Source organism: Sinocyclocheilus anshuiensis, unplaced genomic scaffold (genome assembly GCF_001515605.1).
Source record: "Sinocyclocheilus anshuiensis isolate Anshui unplaced genomic scaffold, SAMN03320099.WGS_v1.1 scaffold1291, whole genome shotgun sequence".
Taxonomy (NCBI): domain Eukaryota; kingdom Metazoa; phylum Chordata; class Actinopteri; order Cypriniformes; family Cyprinidae; genus Sinocyclocheilus; species Sinocyclocheilus anshuiensis.
In genome coordinates, this window is record NW_015540928.1 from 531,959 (window position 1) to 556,042 (window position 24,084).

The window sequence follows — 24,084 nt, forward strand, 5'->3', positions numbered from 1 at the left end:
ATACTTGCATGTCCTCACATTCAGTTCTGCTCTCAGCCCTCATTGAAAACTTGTGAAATAGGACTCACTATTTGCTGACAGGATTTTGTGTATGTGACGGTAAATCGAAACTATTCTGTTAGGATTATCTGAGGAATATTTTTAACACAGACACAGCCGGCAGATTCCTTCTCTACAGGAACTTCAGATGGCCCCGCATGCTTGTGTAGGAAGACTTTAGATGCCAAGGTTTTTTCTCAGGCAGGGCAGAAAGTTCACATGACCTTTGACCTCATAGTTACTGACTAACATCACAGCTGAGTTAAGAAGAATGAAATAACTGGTAAATATGCTCACTCATTTACACTAGTTGTACAAATAATTAGGTGTTTTTATAATGCGTTAAGCAACTTACCGTTCAGTCCAGTGGAGGATCGGGTGACATATCCAGGAACCCCACTGACTGTCCTCCTTCTCATTGTCTCATTGAAGGTTTTTTCATTCTATCAAGGTAATAAAAATTGATTTTTAAGATATAATATTATATTATATTAAAATTATAAAAAATATTATAATTATATTAATATTGATTTATATGAATATTTACTATAATAAAAATAGTATTAATAATATGGTAAAATTAATAATTGTTTTATCCTATTTTAGATAGGTTTTAGGTTAACATTAAGATAAAATAAAAGTAATATTTTTATTAATGTATTGTTTTACCTTTTTTTTAATGAAAAATGTGTGAATTCATATTGAACTGACTCCAAACCCTGTTTGACTTAATTTTCATATCATATTTGTTTTATTTATATATAACTGAGCATTTTCTTGCTCATCTCAGGTTTTTAGGATATAATATAAAAAATATTAATGATTTATGATAAACATAACATAATATAATTTTACAATGTGTCAGCTCCTATTGAATGGACTCTGAAACAGTGTTATTTTAGTATTACTTATATATTTTAATCAATATTTTGAGCATTTATTTTTATATTTTTGGTTTCAATTTTGTTCTTTTTAAATATGAATATTTATGCTTAATGTGTTTTTATTTATTATTATTCTTTTTTTTTTTTTTAGTTCAGTTTTATTTTTTTATTTCCAATTCATTTTAGTGCTTCAACTTAAATATTCCTAATTTTCTTTTAGTTTCAATTTACATCTAATATTTACTTTTTTAAATTTTATTTCAATTTTTTATCAATTAACAAAAAAGTTTTTAATAGATTTAGTTTTAGGTATAGTTAATGATAATAACCCTGGGCTGAACACATCATTTAGTGATTAAAGCATACATGCTCCTTTCCTGAGTCATGACTGGCCATGTTGCACAAACACAAACAGAAATAAAACATGACGTGACTGTTACACTCACCTGATGAGCCTGGTCATTTTTGGCATTGGTGGCAGTAGTAGCACCAGAATAGACTTTCTCCCACCCTGTCGGTGCCTCCCTCCACTGTGAGGTAATGTGACTCGCTGGGCTGCTTTTGGCCTGCAGTGCGACGTTGAGCCTAGGGCTGCTGGCATACTTCTTTGACTCAAACAGGACCCTCCGAGTGTTAGGGCCCACCAGGTCTGGCTGGGGCAGCATGTCCATTGAAATACTTCTAGACAAAGTGTTACTTGTCCCACTGAGGGACTCGTATCTCCTCCAGAGATTTTCAACTTTACTCTCTTCATGGTTTGATCTTCTCAGGCCAGATGACTGTGGGATGCAGAGATCTATGTAAGCCACAATTCATTAACAGTATTGCTATTCCACTTAAAGGGGTCATATGATGCGATTTCAAGTTTTCCTTTCTCTTTCAATCAGAGTGATTATACCTTAGACCAGGCCTCTTCCCTGTCGACATCGGTGAGCTCCACACAGCTTTCATACCTAGCAAAAACAGTTAGGTTTAGGCTATAAACTTTAGGCCATAAAAGTCGGTATAGGTGGAATATGGTGCATGGAATATGATAGTCAGCATATTTACCTTTCAACAAGTTGAGAAACAGGTGTCCTTCTGTCCCAAAACAATACCTCTGATGCAGACAGTGAACTATGACCTCCAGAGAGGCTCTTAAGGGACTGACTTCTTTTCAAGGTAAAGCTCATCTTAGTAGAGAAAACACATCAGTAAGTAAATCAAACTTCTTTAAATTTTAATTAATAACTTTTAATTTCTAATCATATATATATATATATATGATTATGATTATTTTTTATTGTTATATTTATCTGTCACAACTGTTTGAATTAAATAATGAAGTAACTGAATAATCATTGAAACAATGAAGTTTGATATTATACTTTGCTTTGGGCTGTGGCCGCATTACCACCTCGGGTGTGCTTTATATATCTAATAATTCAGTGGCCGGATAATATTCCATACATACAGTATATATTATGTTTTTGTTGAACTGCCTTATATCAATTTTTAAAGGCACAGCATAGGTTAAAGGACCAAATTATTATTATTTTTTACAGTTATTTGTGGTAGATAAATATAACAATAAAACCAAAACAAATGGAAAAATATTTACAAAATATATTACAAATCTTGAAAATAATTGTTAATCCAGTCTAACACAGCAGCAATAAAAGAGTGTAAATGACTTTGGTCACATGATCCACCTGCTTGTCAGCCCTTCTTTCATCTGACTCAAGTTAATGTTTATCATTCATATGCTTTGTTACATTACACATTGAACGCTTTGCTGTATTGTGCAGTTTTAACATAATATGCAAAAATTGCAAAAAATGGAGATCTTGCAAAAAATGGAAATAATCATGCACACAAGAACAAAATGAAAGTGAACAGATGAAATATCAGAGAATATCAGTAAGAATCAATGCACAAAAACTACACAGCTACTGCAGTTCATTTAGTATGACTAAATGTTCATTAGCCTAAATTTGATTAATTTGCCTATGTTTGAGCTTAAGTATGACTTTAACTACCCAAAAAACATACTGACAAAATATCACATCAATTCATCTTGAATTAGAGTTACCTTAAGCGATCAGTCTTGCGCTCCTCATTTCCTTCTGTTACGCTGAGCAGTGTGAACTAGAGCATCACTCACTAGACACTCCTGTCACACAGGCCAAAGTCTCTCATTTACAGCCTGACCTCAGGTGTCCGGAAAACTGTGATCACTTATTTCTCACCCAAACCAACTAGAGGGTTAAATGAAGTGTAAAATGGGTCTTTAAACAATGCATTTACAGTACTGTTAATAGTGTTTACAATTCAGTAGAGCATTTAAGAAAAATGGTTATATGATGACTGCTTCCTCCCATGTAAGCACACTGATATTCTCATCAACAAGAGGGTTTCAAGTTATGGTCGTCTGCTAGCTGTTAGTCTAGAGACTCTAGACAAAACACTTGAGGAATGTAAGGTTAGCATGCACTTACTGAGGTCATGTATACTCTGGACATCATCTTGCTATTCATAGACGCTGAATGAATGAATGAATGAATGATTGAATGAAAGAATGCCAAACATTGTTCAGCACCTTCCATGTCAGACGCTGAAGAGTGAGATGTGCACGCTGATCTGGGGACTCCAAAATCAGAACAGTACTGCAGAATTTGACTACGTTTGTGCAAAAACATAAATTCAAACTAACGCACATTTTCAATTAGATATAATAGAAGATATTTGACATAATAGGCCCGCTCATGCCATTCAAATAAACCTTTTTTTGCAGCACAAAGAACAGTCAACGGTTTTTCTTTTACCTTAAGTTAGACTTACACGCGTTCTCCCTTCATGTATCGCTCCAAAAATCTGTCTGATTTCCTCATGAATCTCTCTTGCTCACTGCCATATGCTGCTAGTGAACAGGGAACCCATATTCAATGTCGTTTATTCACCACTAGATGGCGATCTAGTTATCACAAATTTGTAATTAACGTTACTGTATCACTGAATACGTTTACATACACTTGGCTCTTACATGTAAGCTTAACAAAATTATAACGTGTGTTGCTATGATAATAAAGTGATAATAAAAGGATAATAAAAATGATAAAGAAAAAAAAAGAAAAGAAAAAAATATATATAATTTTTTGTGTTCCAATAAATTATTTCGTTATCATCTTTTTAAGGTTATATATATAATCGATTTTTTTTTATTTATAATCTTTATTTTCTTTTTTTTTTGAATAAAGTGATAATAAAGATTATAAAGAAAAATATATATATATAAAAAAAATATATATATATATATATATAATTTATTGGAACACAAAAGGAAAGTTTTTGAAGAAACTGCAAGGCTGACCATGGCTTTCAAGTACCAAAAAAACGTTTGGATAAATATACAGTATGTATTTATGACTGTTAAACTTAATGTGGCCTGTCCTTATTGAAAAAAAAAATTACGCAGTTACACAGAAGAGATTAAATCTGCTGTGCTTTTAGCATGGGGCAAAAACTGGGTGATTTTTATTTTACTATTTTATAATTGTTATACGTTCTTTTTGTGTATATTCAGGCCTTTTTTGCTCTTTCTAATGCTGAACTTTCATAATAAAATGTCACTTCTCTTTTCTTTACAAGAACTCATATTTTGCTTTGTCATTCTTTTATTTACATGTAGAATGAACATCCTCAGTCATATGGTCAGATGGTCGCTGTTCCCATGGTGACGTCAAAGCAACGTAAAAGGATGAATGTGTTAATATGTCACATTTATATAGTGAATGATGTGGGGAAAGATAACAATGAAACAGCTAATGGCGTTGTGTTTTAGGTCATCTTACTTTTTGGTGCTTTTATGACTCACTATTGCAACACAAAGATTATTCATGACTAAAGCCCCCGGTCCCACGACCGCGGTCAAGCCAACCGCAGTTCAGAAAAAACACGGTCAAGCCAGCCGCGGTTGAAATTGGTGTTCACGCGTATTATCATGCTTACGGTAATTGCAGGAACACACAGAGAGAACGCGCTTTCAGAGCACTTTTCATTTAGACGCCCAGAATTTAGATATAATATAACAAGATGATATTTCTCGATTTCTTTTTTTGTACTCCTGCTTTAATATGCGTGTTATTTATTGGTGTTTTGACGGATGTGTGTTACTGTATTTTTTGACCTTTCAAATCATAGCAGGATTCCTAGAAAAAGAGAAATGGGAGATTATTCGATTTAGAGGGCTACAAAGACACCATTTCTAATGAGTAGAAGAAATGAATGGTCAGTTCTTATATGGGACGTCCCATATTATATGCACACATCATATCAAACCATTTTACTGCAGCATTTTTTTAGATATGGGACTATATGGTAATTTAGAGGGCTATAAAGTCCCCATTTCTAATAAGTAGAAAAAACAATGGTCAGTTCCTATACGGAACATCCCATACTATATGCACACCTCATATGAAATCATTTTACTGCAGCATTTTTGAGATATGGGACATTATTCTACTTCAGAGGCCTATAAAGACCCCATTTCTAATAAGTAGAAAAAAACAGTGGTCAGTTCCTATAAGGGACATTCCATATTCTATGCACAGCTCATATAAAACAGTATTCTGTATAAGAACTGAATAATAATTTATTCTACTTATTAGAAATGGGGTCTTTATAGCCCTCTAAAGGGCCATATGGTCCCATATCTCAAAAATGCTGCAATAAAATGGTTTCGTATGAGGTATGCATATATGTGGACGTACCATATAAGAACTTACGATTAATTTTTTTCTAGAAATGGGGTCTTTTTAGCACTCTAAAGCGCCATATGGTCACATATCTCAAAAATGCTGCAGCAAAATGGTTTCGTATGAGGTATGCATATAGTATGGGACGTCCCATATAAGAACTTACGATTAATTTTTTTCTAGAAATGGGGTCTTTTTAGCCCTCTAAAGCGCCATATGGTCACATATCTAAAAAATGCTGCAGTAAAATGGTTTCGTATGAGGTCTGCATATAGTATGGGACGTCCCTTATAGGAACTGACCATTGTTATTTGAAAGGTCGAAAAATACAGTAACACACATCCGTCAAAACACCAATAAATAACTTTATTAAAGCAGGAGTACAAAAAAAGAAATCGAGAAATATCATCTTGTTATATTATATCTAAATTCTGGGCGTCTAAATGAAAAGTGCTCTGAAAGCGCGTTCTCTCTGTGTGTTCCTGCAATTACCGTAATCATGATAATACGCGTGAACACCAATTTCAACCGCGGCTGGCTTGACCGTGTTTTTTCTGAACTGCGGTTGGCTTGACCGCGGTAAGCCACGATAAGGATTTTTTTTTTTTTAAACCTATGCCTGTCATTACATTTCTTCAGTATTTGTAAAAGGTAAAGTTTCTTTAATTTTTGCTGTTGGTCTTGGATTACACATTGTCTACTCTTTCTTTGTCTACAACTCAACAACGACTTCTGGGAATTGATCTCAATGAATGAGGTGAGAAAGGTGTACTGTACTTCCAAACCAATGTGAAGCACTACAGCAAACTTTTTGTAGATAGCTATATTTTGAAACAGGTTAAACCCAGGAGAATCCTCAGCAGCACAATGTGAATTACCGAAGCAGAAGTGTGTGTGTGTGTGTGTGAGAGGAGAGATTCAACTTTTAATTTTCCACAATAGTTAATGCAAATGACCACTGACACAACATATTTTACGACTATACTCATGACTTTTGACAACTTTTGTTAGCTGCTCTAAAGCATGCATTAACATGACATACTGTAAATGCCTGGTTTAGAAAAGAAAATGCCATGATAGTTTTAAAAACATAAGAATGTTTATAACTGCTTTCCATAACCTTATCTTACCATGTAGAGCTGCAGATTGAGTAGGGCACACCTGGTGCACTGAATTGCCATGGCAACACAAGCAAAAGCACAAACAAAGATTCTTGAAGAGTTCAGCCTGTCTATTCAGATGGATAGACAAACACCACTAGAATATAACCATAGCTGTTGCTGCTGAAATGCCCAAACACAAAGGCGCTGCCATTAGATTTGCATCTTAGATTTGCATTTCGCATTAAAACCTGCATCTAGATCCCACCTGTATTTATCAGTCATTTGATTAGAGGTCTTTAACTCTCCATTGCCTCAAGTCATAAACAAATAAAAGCTATGTAAATGTGCAACTCAGTATTACATGCTGAACTGGTGTTATGAAGTCCAAAAGTAATATTTTTGGGCTTCATACTTCTCATAGACTCCCACCATGTCAGCAGAGATCAGAGGAGCAGATGTAACTTTATTGGACTGAATTCAATGAAGGGTGAGAAATTAGGCCAGAGCTTTTTGTGCCGACAGCTTTGTAAAGTTTGTCAGAATCTCCTTGTATGTAGGCCACTTCTTGACAGAAAGTGGGCCACAAGTGCTAGTGGCAGCAACCTGAGAGCGAGATGGGAAATGTAGGTTAACTATTACACAACAGCCGATTGCCTCAGTGAAGGGTGTGGGGGATGGGGGGTAGATTCACTTGTGTGCTGAAAAAACATATATTGACACAGTTTGAATATAGTGGAGAAAATAATCAATTTGTGACAGATGGTTATGAAATATATGAACGAATATATAAAAGGAAAATTATTGCAATGATGATGATTTTTTTTTTTACAAGAGAACGTAAAAACGTTTGTGCATTTCATATTTTTATGGACAACACTGGTTATTATTTCAAAATAAAACACATGTAATTACATCAAACTAGTTGATGCTCAATAATATGCAATTTTTAATGTTTTTTTTTGGGATAATGTACTGACTATTATCAACTGACTATTATCGCAATATAAATGGCATATTATTGATGCTAAATATATGCTTATTACGCTAAATAAATCACAATTATATAATAAAATATACAGAGAACTGCTATAATCACAAATGAAACCATGTATTGTTGAGTACAATTTATTTTGTGATAATAGCCAGTTGATTGTACACTATCCAGCTTATTACATGGCTACTCGCCCAATAAATAAATAAATAAATACATGGACGTGAAATATTGATTTTAGTTTCAATTATTTTATAATCTTACCAGCACATTATCTTAAAGCTTCTGCAAATAAATAAATAGTTAAATAATGTACAAAAGAATTGGCCTGGCAACAAGAAGAACACTGCAAAAATATTACAGTGGTGATAAAGTTGCGGTTATTTTGTACTACAATTGCTAACTGAGGTGCACCAGCTGTGTTTGTGTAAAACGAGAGAGTTAGTGCACGAGTGATATGACAGACATGAAAGTAACTCTGGTTTCATGAGCAGACTGATGTAGTGTTGCCATGGACGATGGTGAATATTAGGCAATATCAGACCACTGGATGGTGCAATTGACCAATCAGAACTGAGTACTCCAGAGAGCTATATTACACAAATGAATATAAATATTAAATACCGTTTGCTCTGAATGAATATTTCATTGGATGAAGAAATCATCAAATTCTGTTTTTGTCCAGTATATTATTCCCAGATGTACAGTTTGTGAGCTAATAACATATTCCCTCCTCTCCATTCTACCACTTTCACTCTGCATACAGAGTTGATGGTCCATGCTTTGAATTGATTTGCTTATGTTGTGCAATGTCTGTGGAATGCACTAAAAATAAGTTGTGCAGAAACACAACTTCGCCTACATCGCATTCTCCACTTGTGGTCACTCTCAGTAGATTTTCTGGTAATTCTCAGAATAGTTAATAATAACCACAATTTATTTTATACAAAACACTGAACCCTTTAGCAGATGGATGTGTTATGTTTGAAAGCTCATTCCCCAGCGTACTGTTGACATGTTTTAACCTGCTTTTTAAGCATCTGTGGTTCTTTTGTATGTCTGTCTTACCACCAGCTTAGAAGGAGGGGCTGATGGGTAATATGTGCCCTGTGGTTTCATTACCAAACAGATGGGAAATCATTGAGGTGATACAGTCAGTGTTATGTGTGTGCGAGAAGGAGAGAGAAAGAAAGAGTGAGACTGAGAGGGAGGCACAAAGATGTTACCATCTGCCTCTAAAAACCTTGATGCCCAAGTAGTCTCCTGTGATGGATGTTTCACAGTGTCATTGCCATGGAGAGGTTCTTTGGTATCCAGGGAGTGTTTCTCTGTGATTGGCTGAGTGGCTGGAACAGCATTCTCATGTTTTTCTCCTCTGCCTTTTGTCTGACCTCTATCACTGCCTGTCTTTTCTTCCTCAGCATAAGCTCGAGCAGACTTCATTAGAGAAAATGGAGAAGATCCATTAATCCATTTGTAGGAAGCATCATGCTAAATAAATATCAGAGAGACCGGGGCTAGTTGTCACAAAATATGTTTTTTTTTTTAAGAACTGAAAGTCCATTTCAACCAAATGTGTGTTTTCTTTAGTATTGTCTACAGATCGCGTCATGTTATCATATGTTTTAAATGTGATAAATTATTGTATAATTAGTTACACAACTGATGTCTTCTGTAATTGTTTTACAGTTTAAATTCTGTAGAAAAAAAAACTGTTTATTGACAGCTTTCATGTCAACATGCCCCGCTATTGGGCAATGTTTATTCAACAAACTGTATTTTTTTCCAGAGCAATAACAGTGGAAATGTTCAATAGTATCTTTGTAGTCAAGACATTAAGATTTATGCCTATACTGTAAAAATATATATTTTTTCAAAGTTGTAAATAAATAAAAAATTATTCAACTATGTTTTGCAAGAATATACTTTTTCAGTCTTTCTACTTCAAATTTTCATGTTCAATACCTGCCAATTCTTTTTGCAATTACAGTATTTGCGAAATTTACTAATTTCTGATTGGAACTTGTTTGTAAATACTACACCAATTTTCAGTGCAGATAGAAACTGATTGTCTCCCTTATTCTGTCTGAGGAGATGGCCTTAACCTTAATGGCATTATATGAACTCTCATATGCTTTTCACAACATTGGTTCCCAAAATAATTACGCCTAATTGCTCACACAGTATTTTATCAGAAAGACATTTTATCAAAACATGACAGAACACTGACTTCCTCGTTTTAAAGTGTTCACTGGGAGAAAACAAAACCAGACTTTGACTAAATGATCTTATGGTCTAGAACTCATCGAACACTTTGATTTTTGCTGAATAAGGAGCCCTTTGTGGCCCTTTGGGAGTGATACGGGTGTATCACACAAACCAAAGGAAGGACATCTGGTAACGTACATCCTCGTGTGGTGGGCAGCTGAATGAACCGGCGCCAGCCTCTCCACTCAATGCAGCTTTCCGTCATTGACAAGTTTGTTTTGCAAGTTCCGTCGTAACTGACTGTGCTTTGCCCGTCACTGTGTCCGTGTGCACGCGCTGAGCGTCAATGACTGCTGTTTTTGTCCTCATATTACTGTTTACGTCAGGCAGTGTGGGGGGAGTTTTCCACTGACGAACACACACAGCTCAACAACAGCTGATCTCACTGTACTATACGTGCAAAGAGAGCTAAGAAAGAGGACGTGAGTGCTATCTTGATAACTTTTCAAGCATCGTTTGGTCGTCTCTTCCACCCATGATACACGGATACACAACCACTGGGTGAGTGTTTGTTTTCGTTCAAGATGCTTGTAGATTTCTCGCTGCGCGTGAAACACATTATTTTACATAAAACGCTCCCAAAGGCGAACTCAATAGGACAGTTAGTATGCTAAGCGGTTGAATCACTAATTGTTACCGTGGGTCTTATAGTTTGTTGTTATCGCGTTTTGATTTGGTCATTTACGACCCTGACTAAATAGGCATGACCGCGAGAAAGTCCGCTACGGAAGTTCAGCAGCTGCAGAATGAAAGTGCTCGTGCGCGAAAAGAGATATCTTAATATCTATATATAGCCTAATATGCATTTATTAACGCAGCTGCTCTGCTTAGACGTTAACGTTTCTATTAACTCTGAACACTAATCATCCATAAAATAAAACGGAACTGTTTTGTACTTTTATTAGAAATCAAATAAAATTAAATGTGTGAATATTTGTGATGTTTGAAAAACATATATATGAAGGATAATGATTGGCTTGACAGAAAGTAGATGCACCTGTAATGTTAGGGAATCAGATCCTCATGGATGATTTAAGAGAAAGATGCTTACCTAAGGCCAAGGCAAGAGTGGTTTTGACTACTTTTTATTTAAATGGGATGAATAAAGATAAAATTGGGACACTTTAGCTTAATAATCTGTTCCTTCCATTAGTCAGTAATAAACCGTTTTAAGTTAATCTTAAACTGGTATTGAATGACACTGTAGCCAAAACAGCACCAGTGAAATATGATCAGAAACCGTCCCACTTTACTTGTATTCACCCTATTTTATAACATAATGATTCAAGTCTTCACTTTGCTGCACTGAAAATGTGAGAAAAAGTCTAGTTGTTTTTGTCTGCTGTAGACCAGAGTGATAACCTATTTTTCCACCTGACATCTGTCTGCTTTCCCCTTTCACAGTCTTCAAACTCCACCTCCTCCTTCTATGGAGACATTCTAACATTCGCATGTTCATTTGCATAGTTGTAGTCTGGCCAGTTGTCACTGCCAAGTCCAAGAAATGACCAGTTCTGTTTGGCTTTCAGTGAAAAATTGTGTTTGTTTGTTATTGTGTGTTAGGCCTATATGTTCTTGTAATCAGCTGCCCTCCTGTCTTACACATTCACTAAACTATAAACACTCTCACATCACATACTATACACAAAGGATGCAATGAATAATTGAATGGACTTGAAGTCTGGTGTCTGCACACTTTTAAGAGATCACTATCACTTTGTCACAGCTAGAGGAAGCTGTAAATCACGTGTCACCGCATCAGTTGATTCTGCATTTCTGTTGAAGCATGATTTACATGCTATGAACACTACTACAATTATGTGCAACACAAAGTGTCATTTATCTCATGCAGCTATAACCGTTTACATAGATGACTTTGTGGCATCTGGGATTACAGTGCAGGTGTTTACATAACACTGTCCAAAGAAAGCCAGACCTGTGTGAAAAGAGGTGTGAGAGAGAGTTAAGGTTGTCCAGGATACAGGCAGTGTGCACAGGGGCACATAGTGCTCTTGGCATATGAGCCATTTGTGTGGATTGGGCTTGACTGGATGCACTTGGAACAAGAACCAGGTGATCTGTGATGCAGATTGCTCCGTCCTGCAGTGTGAGGTAGTGTTGTTCTGTCATCGGAGGTACACAGAGTTCTCTGTGTGTGTGTGTGCTAGCGTGTGATTTCTTTCCAACGCACACCCACTAGAATGTGCGTTTTGTGTTACGGTTTCCTCTTTTGTTTCTTTTTGCACTCAGCGTGTACTTGTAAGTGCTTTCATAAGCTTTGAGTTGGAGCTTGGCAGTTGCTTTTGTACGTTTGGGGGATTCTGCAATAAAAACAAGTATCGGGTTGCAAATTTGGTCATGCAGTTTGGGATGTTAAGCTGAGCTGAATGTCTTAACATTTTGTTCTTAAAGAACTCCAAACATCTGAGGAATGTTAATGACTCCAGAAGGAGATAGAAGGAACCATTGATTCCCTCCAGACTAATCATTGCTTGCATAATGCACACTTTTGTGTTTGCATACACTTTGCATGATATGATTAATAACAATGATCATTTGCCTGAGAAAGCTGTGCTTGTGATGTTGTAGTAGTTCAAGTCAAGTTTTGTCTTACTGGGAAACCTGCTGAACAGGCTTTCACCGAAAGTGAAGATGTGAATCTTTGGTACCAGCCTGAACAAGAGAGAGGTGTCCAGTTGTTGCTGGTTAGGATTTGTATGCAACTGGTTCACAAATACTTTTTTCATATACTTGGTACACGGCCAAAAATGCAATCTCATTTTATGACATATTAATTCATTCAAAAATACATTAAAATGCTATTTATATATAAATGACTCAAATGTTGTATTTGGAGCATGTTTTTAACTTCTGAATTAAATTTAATTTTGATAGGGGCAAAAACTGTCGGGGTGATATAACTGTTCTGATATCTTAATGAAAAAAAGCCTTTTAGTTGTATTTTTACCTTGTTAAATAATTTGGTATAATTGTTTATTGAAAAATATGTTTTACGAACAAAACAGGTTCGTTTGTCAAAATTTGAAAACCTGTCTGCCAAATCATGTCATGTGCAATCATAATTATATTTATTAATTATATTAATTAATTTAAAAAATGTATATTTGTAAAAAAAGCTTATACTCTAAAAAAATATATATACATTTTTTTGAACTAACTAAAATATATTTTGATTAAATATTAAATATATTTGACATTATATCTTAAAATCTAAAACATAGTTTAAATATATTAAAATATATATTTTTAAATAACTATTACTAACTACTACTGTTACTACTAACTGTTTTGAAAACTTTTTTTGAAAATAATAAATTACCTTTTTTTGAAAACTTTTATTGAAAATAATAAACTGAATACTGTAAACTGAATTTGTTCAGGGATTTGTAAACTCAAAAAGTATTCAAAGTGTACCATAAATAAAAATTCTATAAACTAGATTTTTTTTCATTCCTTATCGTTATCGTGAACATTTTCCATTGACGCATTTGCTGTACTTTTCAATTGATTGATACTTCTCTAATCTTATGCTTTAATTTCTCCTACATAATTTGACAGATCGCCATGGCTACATCGCAGCATGGGGGTTTAAAGAGGAAATATTGTTTCCCAGATGAGGATGCCATTTACTCTTCCTCATCCCCCTCATCACACTCTGAATGGGACACTGATGAAGAGAACCCCCAAAGTGATAGTGTGGACTTTGGGCCTGTTGGTTCTTTCTCTTCAAGTCGTCACATGCCAAGTAAGTAACCGTGTAGCGTAGTAACTGTAGTAAAGCATAGTAACTCTGAATTTTTCAAATCATGCAAAGCAACAGTTGTCACCTCCAGTGTTTTTAAACACATATAAGGAGGGGTCTTGTTATCTAACCTCGGTGCAACCTATTGTGCAGAGCACTAGATAAGAAGAGAAACAGACAGCTGTAACATTGTTTATCACGAGATGTTGTGCACAGTCACCCTGAGTCATTTTAAACCCACAAACGCCAATGTAAGCACAACAGTTATAATCAGTTACACCGTCCTGACCGGGACAGAGCATATCTGTTGTGTAAGTGTTTTCCTTTGCAGGTAGTACTATGAGATTATATTGTCTGTCCTGCACATGCCTGGACCACTGTGTGTTTTTCAATGTTGATTTACTATGAAAACTGCATGTGAAGTACTGCAAATAAAGCTGATTTACTAAGGGCTACTACTGTGCAAATACAACTGACATTTGACCTCAGCCCATTATCCTCATTCAGTGAGTGAAACTGCCATTGCAAAAAAACAAACACATACATTTGATGCAATAGATGTTTCTAAACTTTGCATTCATGAAGAACGTTTTTTTTCTTTTCCTTTTAGTATTGCATGTGAAAAATGTCCAAACCACTAATGTAATTTCCTTAATGTCTCATTAGGGCACTCTAGTGTTGAGTTCAGGGTACTTACAGAGTACAGATCTGACTCAGCTGCCCTCTAGTGGAAACTACAACAGCGACAATCACTATAGAAGAATTACATTTATATTTATGCATTCAGCAGATGCATTCAGCAGAAGAGGAACAAAAGCAATTTGTCACAAAGCTGACAATATTCGTAATATACAGTGGCAGTTTTATTAGACAACTAGATTAGAAAGCAAGCAAGAAAATGCAGATAAGTATGCGTAAGTGAATTGGTTTAAGGGTGTGGGTGATCAAGTGCTTGCAGCAGAGGTATGTCTTCAGTTGCTTCTTGAAAGATGCAATGGTTTCCACAGTTCAGGTGGAAGTTGTCAGCTCATTCCACCAGACAGGAACAGAGGGTGAAGGTTCTGGAGAGTGACTTTATGCAGTGGTAGGATGAACGGGTGCGGGACAGTGCCGAAAATGGGAGCTGTGTGGAACTCCAGATGAAGGTTAAATACAGCTAAACCAGCCAGGCCTTCTAGATACATACTAGATAAAAACATCCTGCTCAAAGCTGCCAGATCCAATAAAACATACAAGTTTAAAATGCACTGAATCCGGCGAATGTTTTGTTTAGTCTATAGTTATATAGTCTAGTAAAGGAATATAACCTAACTGAAATGTATTTTAGTATAAAATGTCATTTTACCTACTAGCATGTTATTCAGTTCATTATATTTGGTGACTGAATAGGTCCCATGGGGTGAACGTCTATGTTCAAAAATGGGGGGTGACAGTTAAACGGATAGAAGTAAATTTATCTGTGTCCCGCACGTGTCCCACATTGTCATGAAAATCACATCTGTTGTCCTGCAACAGAGTAATAACTATGTAGTGGCAGGCAAAACCTTACTGAAGTCAGAACCAACATCAAAATCTTAAAAATAACCTTGATAATAATTAATCCATTTGATTTTTTTTACTTTTAGTTTCATCCATCCTGAAGAAGACAAAAGATACTCAATCCAAAGGCAGTGTTCGGTTTGGCCTGGTTACAGTGTTCCTTTTCCAGCGCTGTCAAGGTTTTAGCAGTGTGCCCAGTCACGGTGGCTGCACACTGGGCATGGTTAGATGGCACGCTGCCCGCCAGCAGTTCACCCTGGCGGAGCACGCGGAAGAGCAGCAGCGCTTGCAAATGGAGAGGCTCCGTGAGCAACACCAAGAGGAGAGGCTGGAGGCAATGAGACAGAAGGTGAGTTGGTTATTTTCCAATATTAAGAAACTATTTTCTTATCAGCTTGTCTTCTTACAGTATCTTCTTTTTTTATAGCTGATTATCAGTGGGACTCTCACAGTGACAGAAGCAGCCAGGCTGACAGTGAACGACGTCCCAGATGAGGATGCCGATCTCAGTAGCACAAAGCTGAAAGACATGGGATCCCTCCGTCCCTACTCTTCCAAACGGAGACGTGCATTATTGAGAGCAGCAGGGGTGGTGCGAATCGACCGGGAGGAGAAGAGGCAGCTGAAGGATCTGCGGCGGTGGAGGGAAGACTGTGGATGCCACTGCCAGGGCTTCTGTGAGCCGGAGACCTGTGCCTGCAGCCAGGCTGCTTTGACATATTATTGCTCAAAAGATGTTGCACTGCCTAGGAGATTTTCATTGGAATTTTAAGCTCACCAAGGCTGCATTTTTTTAAAATAAAGTAAAAACAATCATATTTTGAAATATTAATACAGTTTAAAATAACTGTTTTTTTAATGTCACATGATGCTTCAGATAACATTGTAATATGCTGATTTTGAGCTCAAGAAACATTTCCTATAATTATCAGTGTTGGAAACAGTTGTGCTGCTTAATATTTTCTTGGAAACCATGATACATTTTTTTTCAGGATTCTTTGATTAATCCTTTAATGAAAACAAAAACAGCAATTATTTGAAATAGAAGTCTTTTATAACATTATAAATGCCTTTACTACCACTTTTGATCAATTTAATACATCCTTGCTGAATAAAAGTATTAATTTTTTTAAAAAATTATTTTGAATGGTAGTGTATTTAAGAAATATTTGTGTTTATAATGAATTCTCAGACTTTTTAGAGACACTTGTGAGATTACTAAAGTCGTTTTCTCATGAGAAAAAACAGAAGTCTCAATTTACTCTCCTTCTAATCTCATTGAGATGATTTTTCTTTCCTATGGGCAGCAACAGTTGTTAATAATGAGAAATGAAGTAGTTGTGCAGCCGTACTGATTGTTTTTTTTTTTGGTAAACATTATCTGTCAACAGATGGATCGCTCCAACTTTCCTTGTGGATGTTCAAAGGAATGTTGTGGGAATCCCGCAGGCCGAATCGAGTTCAACTCCAGCCGTGTACGGAGCCACTACATCCACACACACATGAAGCTGGAGCTGGAAAAGAGGCTGCACGATGACTACAGACTAACTGCCACTGAGCAACAATCAGCGGAGAGGAACAGAGCCATTACATTTTCTGTAGAAAACGACTCTCCCTCATTTCTCCTGAGCTCAGAGCTCTGCAGGCAGGGGGACAACAGCTGGAGCAGTGACATGACTGACACCTCCTGCTCTTCTTCTCGGAGTCTGGACTCTGAGACGGATGGAAGGCCTTCCTCAAAGCGACCCACACTGGACGTGGACGGCAGAGGACTCGCTCACATACTCAGTTTTTCTGATTCTGATGGAGAAGGATGTCCATACATTAAAGAGTATGATCTGTCCACAGAAGCTTGTGGTGGCACATCCACAAAGGAAAGCAACACCAGTACATCTAAATTGGAGTATCTGGATGATAATGCTAATCAGGCCACCATGGAATGTGTCGACGATCCATTTGACATCCCTAATACACCTTCTGCATCTCCGGATCACACTATGAACTGTTACATGGACCTCAGTCTGTCCTCAGGCTCTGACCTGGTCTTTTTTGACACTTTCCATGAGTACGGTCTAAGCCACAATCATTTTAAAGTGTGCAGTCATCTGGACTACATGTCACAGCTCCAGTTCCCCTGCTGTCCCAGTCCCACTCTAACTGAGGACTCAGGAGTCAGTCTTCTGGAGTCTCTTGTAGGAATTTCTTAATGGGGATCAGAGTGGCTCAGTATTTTTACTGATGTTTTTAAAGACAAATGAGCATTGTTCATTTGCAATTGTACAGTATCATTAAATCTCATTTACTATGAGAAAAATGGTAAATAACTTTGAAATTTAAGGATATTCCTTAGAATTATATTTAAGGATATCAATGTAGTCTGTAACCATTCACGATCACAGTGTAAATACAGTTAAAAACCACTCAGTGAAAATCTGGGGAAAGTATCATGATGAGTAATATGTCAACATTTTTGCCAAAAGTCTTGGAGAGTTTGTACAGTGGTTTCAGGTAAGATTTTATATTTATACTTTGTAAACTAAAGGCTTCATTACCTTTTTATAAGTTATCAAACTAATCCTATTGCAGTAAATAAAGTTTTACTGTTAAATGTTTATTTATAAAAGCCTATTCATATGTATTTCTCAGTTGTGTTTAGCTTTAATGATCATGTATGTGAATCAAAGTTTTATTTTTGTGTAGCACAGTGTATTTGTTACAGTGTTTCAAATGAGTTAGCTGATATAAATGTCAAAATGCCATTTTCATATTTCATGATCCTCTTTTCAAGGGCCAGCATGCCTTTTCATTTAAAAGGACATGTTTTTCATTTAAGGAATGACTTGTAATATATAAAGAAATTCAGGCTACATTTGCTTTGTGAATATTTCATTCATCAATGGTATACCGGCTCTGTATTTACTTCAGTGAATGTTTTTGGACATGTCAAAATGTGTCCAGTTTTTTTTTTTTTTTGGAATAACTCATCTCAATAAAATTGATTTCACAAAACCAGTGAGAAATACTGATTTACATGGAAGAAAGGGAGACTGGAAGAATTCCAGTATTCTTAACCTATTGGTATCTATGTAGATATATAGATATTGTTTATTCAAATGAAAACAAATTTGAGGTTTGATTAATCTTCACACTCATACTCATAAAATTACGGCTTTCTGTTGCTGTTCTTTACCTGGAAGCCCCACAAGAGGGCCTCAGGAAACAACAGAAGTAGCCTCAAGATGTCTGAAAATAATTGAAAAATTCAAATACAAAACGATCAATAAAATACAACAACAACAACGACGGTTTCTTTTAATACAAAGCTGAACGAATTGCTGAACAGAGAGGTTGAAGTTAAAATTGAAATTTATGCAACTTTGTGTGGGTACAAATAATTCGAATTTTGTTGTTGAGTTTTGTTGCTTTGTCAAAACCTGTCATTAACAACAACAACAAAAACAACAGTAGTAATATTTATAAAATTAATTATTTAGGATGTGAATAAAATATAAATGTAACATTTAATTATATTATACATTTTGTATTATTATTATGCAATTTAGCCACGCACAACTTCAATTAGCTAAATTGCTTAGTTTGGAGAATGTTTTAGCTGACAAATATTAAAAAGAAATAAAGTACCGAGATAGAAAAATCCTTTGATCGATGGCATCTTGCTCGATTGCTCTCGCCTGCCTAGATGGACAACATGGCCACGATGTTTTGAGTAATCTCTGTCAGGGTCGTTTGTTTCGGAAAGCTAAACATAACACTGTAAAACATCGAAACCCTCAAGAGTAACGTAATGGGTTTAACACAGAGCAGTGGTGCACCTGAGGGGGGAACAGAAGGATATCATGTCCATGGGGTAAATAACTTCAATTTTGCTGACGTTATTTTTTGACATCGAGCAGCTTTGAATGCTAGCTATATGCTTTGATGAAGTTCTCATGTCGGATTTGCTTTAGGCTTTTACAGATATGCACTGACAGAAAACTGAGTGTGTGCGTTCATGTTTGTCTTTATCATGTTCATGTTTAGATTTATCTACGGTACTAACATCTGTGGAAACCTTGTAAAAATGAAAAATGATGCTTGCAAAGTGACAACTGTCAGGAAATAGTATTTACAGGTTCTGTTGTGCTGTAAATCTGACAGCTCCGAAAACACCTTCTTACTTATTTTAACATCTGTGATTTCTTACATTATGGTCACACGTTACATAGTCCTCAATGTGTAAAAGTGTTTTGGAACAATGTCGTGGTCAGGAATCCAACAGCTCCCGGATTTAGGAATATATGGGCTAAGCGTAGCCGCCACGTCACTGAATAAACTCGTAATTCTCAGATATCCATTACGTCAGATTACGTACCACTCGATGGATGTTATTAAACTTCCCAGAATACACAACAATGTGCACAACATAAATGCTTTTGAAATAAAGACTCCATCTGAAATTCCAGATCTGAATGGAATTTGTGCTCTGCAGTGATGGACTTCTATTCCTTTACAGATTCAAGAGGACTCACCAGCAGAGAAAGCTGGTTTGGAACCGTTTTTTGATTTCATCATATCCATTGGCCATAATCGTCTTGTAAGTTTGTAAAGCCTTATTGGTTATTTCTTGTAATCTTGAACATTTAATCCAAAGATTTAAGTCAGTGTCACACAAGTAATAACCAGCAAATGACTCCATTGAGTTCGTAATCAGTGACAGTGATGTAATCGTTGTCAGCTTGATTAGATTTATATGCACAACAATGTTCTAATTAATATCGTAATGTTCATATTCTGATTATGCATTCTTCATGTAAACATTTTAAAATGTCCTACAAGTAATGCTGTTTCTGTGTTCTAAAGATTTTTTAATGTAAATTCCAGCATTAGCTCTATATAATCTACACTGTGTACAATTTAACACAGCAATCCGGTAGTGTTTGTGTTGTAGCTAAAAAATTTTTAATCTGTTTTAAGTGGGTTTCAGTGGTCTGTGACATTCATATAATTGAATATTGGACTGTGGTCATATTCTGTTTATGCATGAATCATGTAAACATATTAAAACTAATTGCAATAACCTGAACCCATTATTCCACTTTCTAGAAATCTGTGTAAAACAGCATTTTAAATTTTTTGGGCATCTTATTCAGAATATATACTAATTCATCTCCTGTATTTAACAGAAGATGAAAGTGCATGTCTTAGTTGGAATAAAGACTTAACCAAAACATGGTTGTTGATGTGTATGTAAATGCGGTCAATGTTACTCTGATTATAATGGGTCATACGCTATCTGAAACAGAACCAGGAGAATGAAATGCTCAAGGACCTCCTCAAGGCTAATGTGGAGAAACCGGTGAAGATGGAAGTGTATAGCACAAAGACCATGAGGATCCGAGAATTGGAAGTGGTTCCCAGCAACATGTGGGGTGGTCAAGGACTTCTGGGAGCCAGTGTCCGCTTCTGCAGCTTTCAAGGAGCCAATGAAAATGTTTGGCATGTTCTCGTAAGTGATCCTTGCATTTTCTTTAAGTACTTCATCTTCTTTGACAGTTCTCTTTATTTTCTTTGTGTAATTATTTTATTCGCTTTGGTTTAGGATGTGGAGCCAAATTCACCAGCAGCATTGGCCGGACTCCAGGAACATTCAGATTTCATTGTTGGAGCTGACCAGGTTCTCCAAGATGTAAGACGTGAATTATTTTCTTGAATGCTTGTTTGATATTTCTGGAAAAAAAAAATATGTGCATGCAAGTTATTTACAATCAAGCAATGTTTTGATTTCCCAACAGTCAGAGGATTTCTTCTCGCTAATTGAAGCCCATGAGGGGAAACCACTGAAGCTGCTGGTCTACAATACAGAGACCGATAATTGCAGGGAGGTGGTTGTCACACCAAATGGTGCCTGGGGGGGAGAAGGCAGGTAATATCCCTGTTACAGAAGATAGAAATGTAATGAAGTCCTGAATCAGCCATTATTATGAGGAAACAACTTGCATAATTGCCTCCTCCAGAGCTTTTGTGCATTTCATTATAATGTTTTTGTCTTTGTAGTCTTGGCTGTGGCATTGGATATGGCTACCTGCACCGAATCCCAGCACGACCCGACAGCCCAAAATCTGAAAAAGTCAGTCCAAAAGTTTCTCCTGTGGCAGGAACGCCAGAGCATGAGCTTCCTACAAATGGATTCACAGAGGTAGTTTTACACAAGACTGTAGTGTGATGTCACAGTACTTAAAAGGATAGTTCACCCAGAATTCTGTTGTGATTTACTTACCTGTATGTCTTTCTTTCTAATGTGCAACACAAAACAAGATATTTTTAAAAAGGTCTCAGTTTTTTGGTCCATACAGTAAATGGGGTCCAAAGCAAAACAGAAGAAAGTAGGGCTGCACGATTTGGGGGAAAAAAACACATCATTTACTTCTGAAAAACTGATTTGCTGTGCTTGTTTTTAGGGCAGCACAATTTGGCCCAAATTTTATGATTATACAGTGCTTAACAAATTTATTAGATCACCACCATCCAATGTAAGATTTGTGCCATAGCTGCCCTAAACTATTGGCGATTACCAAAATAATTTTTTATGTTTCTGTAATGGTTAATCAACCAGTATTTGTAAGCTCTTTAGTAACAGTAGTGTTTATAATGCTAAAATATAATTATTGTTGTTATCCATGAATTTTCAAATTTACTGTTTTACAAGAAGCCTTGGTGGTAGTGGTCGAATAAATTTATTAAGCACTGTATATCAATATGGCTAAATAATAATAATATTGCTAAATAAAAATAGAAAAATTACTAAACAAAAATGATATAAGAAATATTACTTTTGTAATATTTCATTGTAAAATAAGAAAATCAAGTATTTAAGAAAAAGAATATAATATTTTTTATTTTATATTGTAACTAATATTACAGTACTAATATTTAACGCTAATATTTATGGTCCTAATTTTGCATTGTTTTTTTTGTGTGATTTCGGTTCTATTTTGATTAATTGTGCAGCCCTAGAAGAAAGAAATGCAAACAGGTTTAGAATGATGTGAGGGTGTGTAAATGATGACTGAATGTTCGACTATACCTGTAAATGTTTTGTGTATGTACATAACTTGTCTAAACAACATTAATAAATTTGCTTCTGGTTTGAATTTTTGGTAGATGCTTACAACAGTGTATCTGAAATGTATATCCTCAGGTGTCCTTAATGGCGTCTAGTCAGTCAATGAGTGGCTTTGATCTTGACACCCCACTGCCACCTCCCATTCAGAGAGTCATGGATCCTGGTAAGGCATCGAAAAATGTGCTTCATCTAGAACAAGAATCATGAAAAGACATTGTAATATATCAAAGCAATGGTTCCTCCAGGTTTCTCGGATCAGTCAGAAGTGGCCATGATGAATTCGGAGGTGTCAGACATAGCAGACCGACTGGACCTATCCACTTCTTCCATTGACATGACAAACACATCCCTAGCTGTCCGAGAGGACATTGACGTATCAGGTGTTGGTGAGGCCACCTTGCTAAATTTAGGCGAACAGAATTCAATCTGTGAGTCAAAGTCTAGGTCGTAAAATGTGCAAAATGTCTCTCTTTGCAGAGGAGCTTCAAGATAGTGAGGTTCCTAGTCGTAACCCTGAGGAGCAAAATACAGAGGAATATCCTGCTGTGGATTTCAGTTCTTCTGTTGCACCACCTTCAGATGTTTCTCCTCCCCTTTCTCTCTCACACCCTCTTCTCCCAAATCTGCCTCTTGATCATAGCATGCTGACAGACATGGCATCTTTGATGAATTCTTCAATCTCGTCTCTCGACTCTTCTGTGCCTCCTATAGACATCTCTTCCCTGCTCATTGACCCCGCCGCCCTTCATCTCGAGTCATCTGCCGCACCTGCAGAGTATCCCATGCAACCCAACGAGTCCTCACCTTTCTCCTCAGAAAGTGATGGTGTCAATCAGGGTTTTTCTGATGAGCCAAAGTCTCAAAAGAGCAGCTTGTCTGAGGGCAGAGCAGAGGCCGTATCCTGTGACCTGATGTCTTTTGATTCCCATAATGCACATGTCAAAGATGAAGCTGCTTCTCAGTAGTGACACTACCAAGTACTACCTTGTAGGGCTGTCAAAAAAAAAATTCAAATTTTGAATATTCGTCGAATTTAAAATAAAAATCCACATTTGAGTGCAAAAACGTTGCATTCGAATTTTAGGTGTGCGTTAAGGAGGCAGCCTTATCAGTGGCGCACGAGATGCGATAACGATGGAAGTGTCGTTGCATTATAATGTTTTTGTTAGCCTATCCAGTTGAAGCCACTAGATGTGGCGCTGCTGCGTTGTTCATTAAAAATATTGCGGAAAAAGGGAACATCAATGCGGAGAAGATCTTGTTTGCATCAAAACTGAAACCACGCCGTTCACACAGAACACATATTTCGCGCATTTTCTAGAGGGACATCTATTACCGTTGCACTCGCGTCTCGCACAAAGGAGCCGCATGTTTAGAAAGCCATGTAAAATTAATGCAAGTTCAACTTTGAATAAACATATCTCGAGACTTTATTTGTTTTGTTTATAGTTGTTTAAGCAACTTAATTATAACTGGTTTATAAACATTATTTTAAACATTATGCACTTTTTTCCAGTCATTTTATCTTATGCTTTGAATAAACGTGCATTAGTAATATTTTGCTCGATGCGCCCTCTTGTGGCCTCAGAGGAGAAGCCTAAAGCTTTTCTTCACCCTAACTGAAATTATGCATTTTAAATT

The 24,084-nt window shown here is 36.3% G+C and overlaps 2 protein-coding genes across 2 annotated transcripts; both read left to right on the forward strand.

Moving 5' to 3' along the window:
- Nucleotides 1-3,265: 3,265 nt before the first annotated feature.
- Nucleotides 3,266-18,299, forward strand: csrnp1a (cysteine-serine-rich nuclear protein 1a). The gene is made up of 6 exons (XM_016487393.1): nucleotides 3,266-3,283; nucleotides 10,469-10,519; nucleotides 13,598-13,784; nucleotides 15,407-15,669; nucleotides 15,748-16,030; nucleotides 16,695-18,299. Exons 1-6 carry the CDS (start codon nucleotides 3,266-3,268, stop codon nucleotides 17,525-17,527), a joined length of 1,635 nt encoding a protein of 544 aa, XP_016342879.1. The 3' UTR covers nucleotides 17,528-18,299.
- Nucleotides 18,300-19,022: 723 nt separating this feature from the next.
- On the forward strand, nucleotides 19,023-23,487 carry LOC107689416 (Golgi reassembly-stacking protein 1-like). Its single transcript, XM_016487387.1, has 9 exons — nucleotides 19,023-19,188; nucleotides 19,834-19,914; nucleotides 20,623-20,826; nucleotides 20,920-21,006; nucleotides 21,113-21,243; nucleotides 21,375-21,516; nucleotides 22,519-22,606; nucleotides 22,689-22,829; nucleotides 22,921-23,487. Exons 1-9 carry the CDS (start codon nucleotides 19,126-19,128, stop codon nucleotides 23,406-23,408), a joined length of 1,425 nt encoding a protein of 474 aa, XP_016342873.1. The 5' UTR covers nucleotides 19,023-19,125; the 3' UTR covers nucleotides 23,409-23,487.
- Nucleotides 23,488-24,084: the final 597 nt, after the last annotated feature.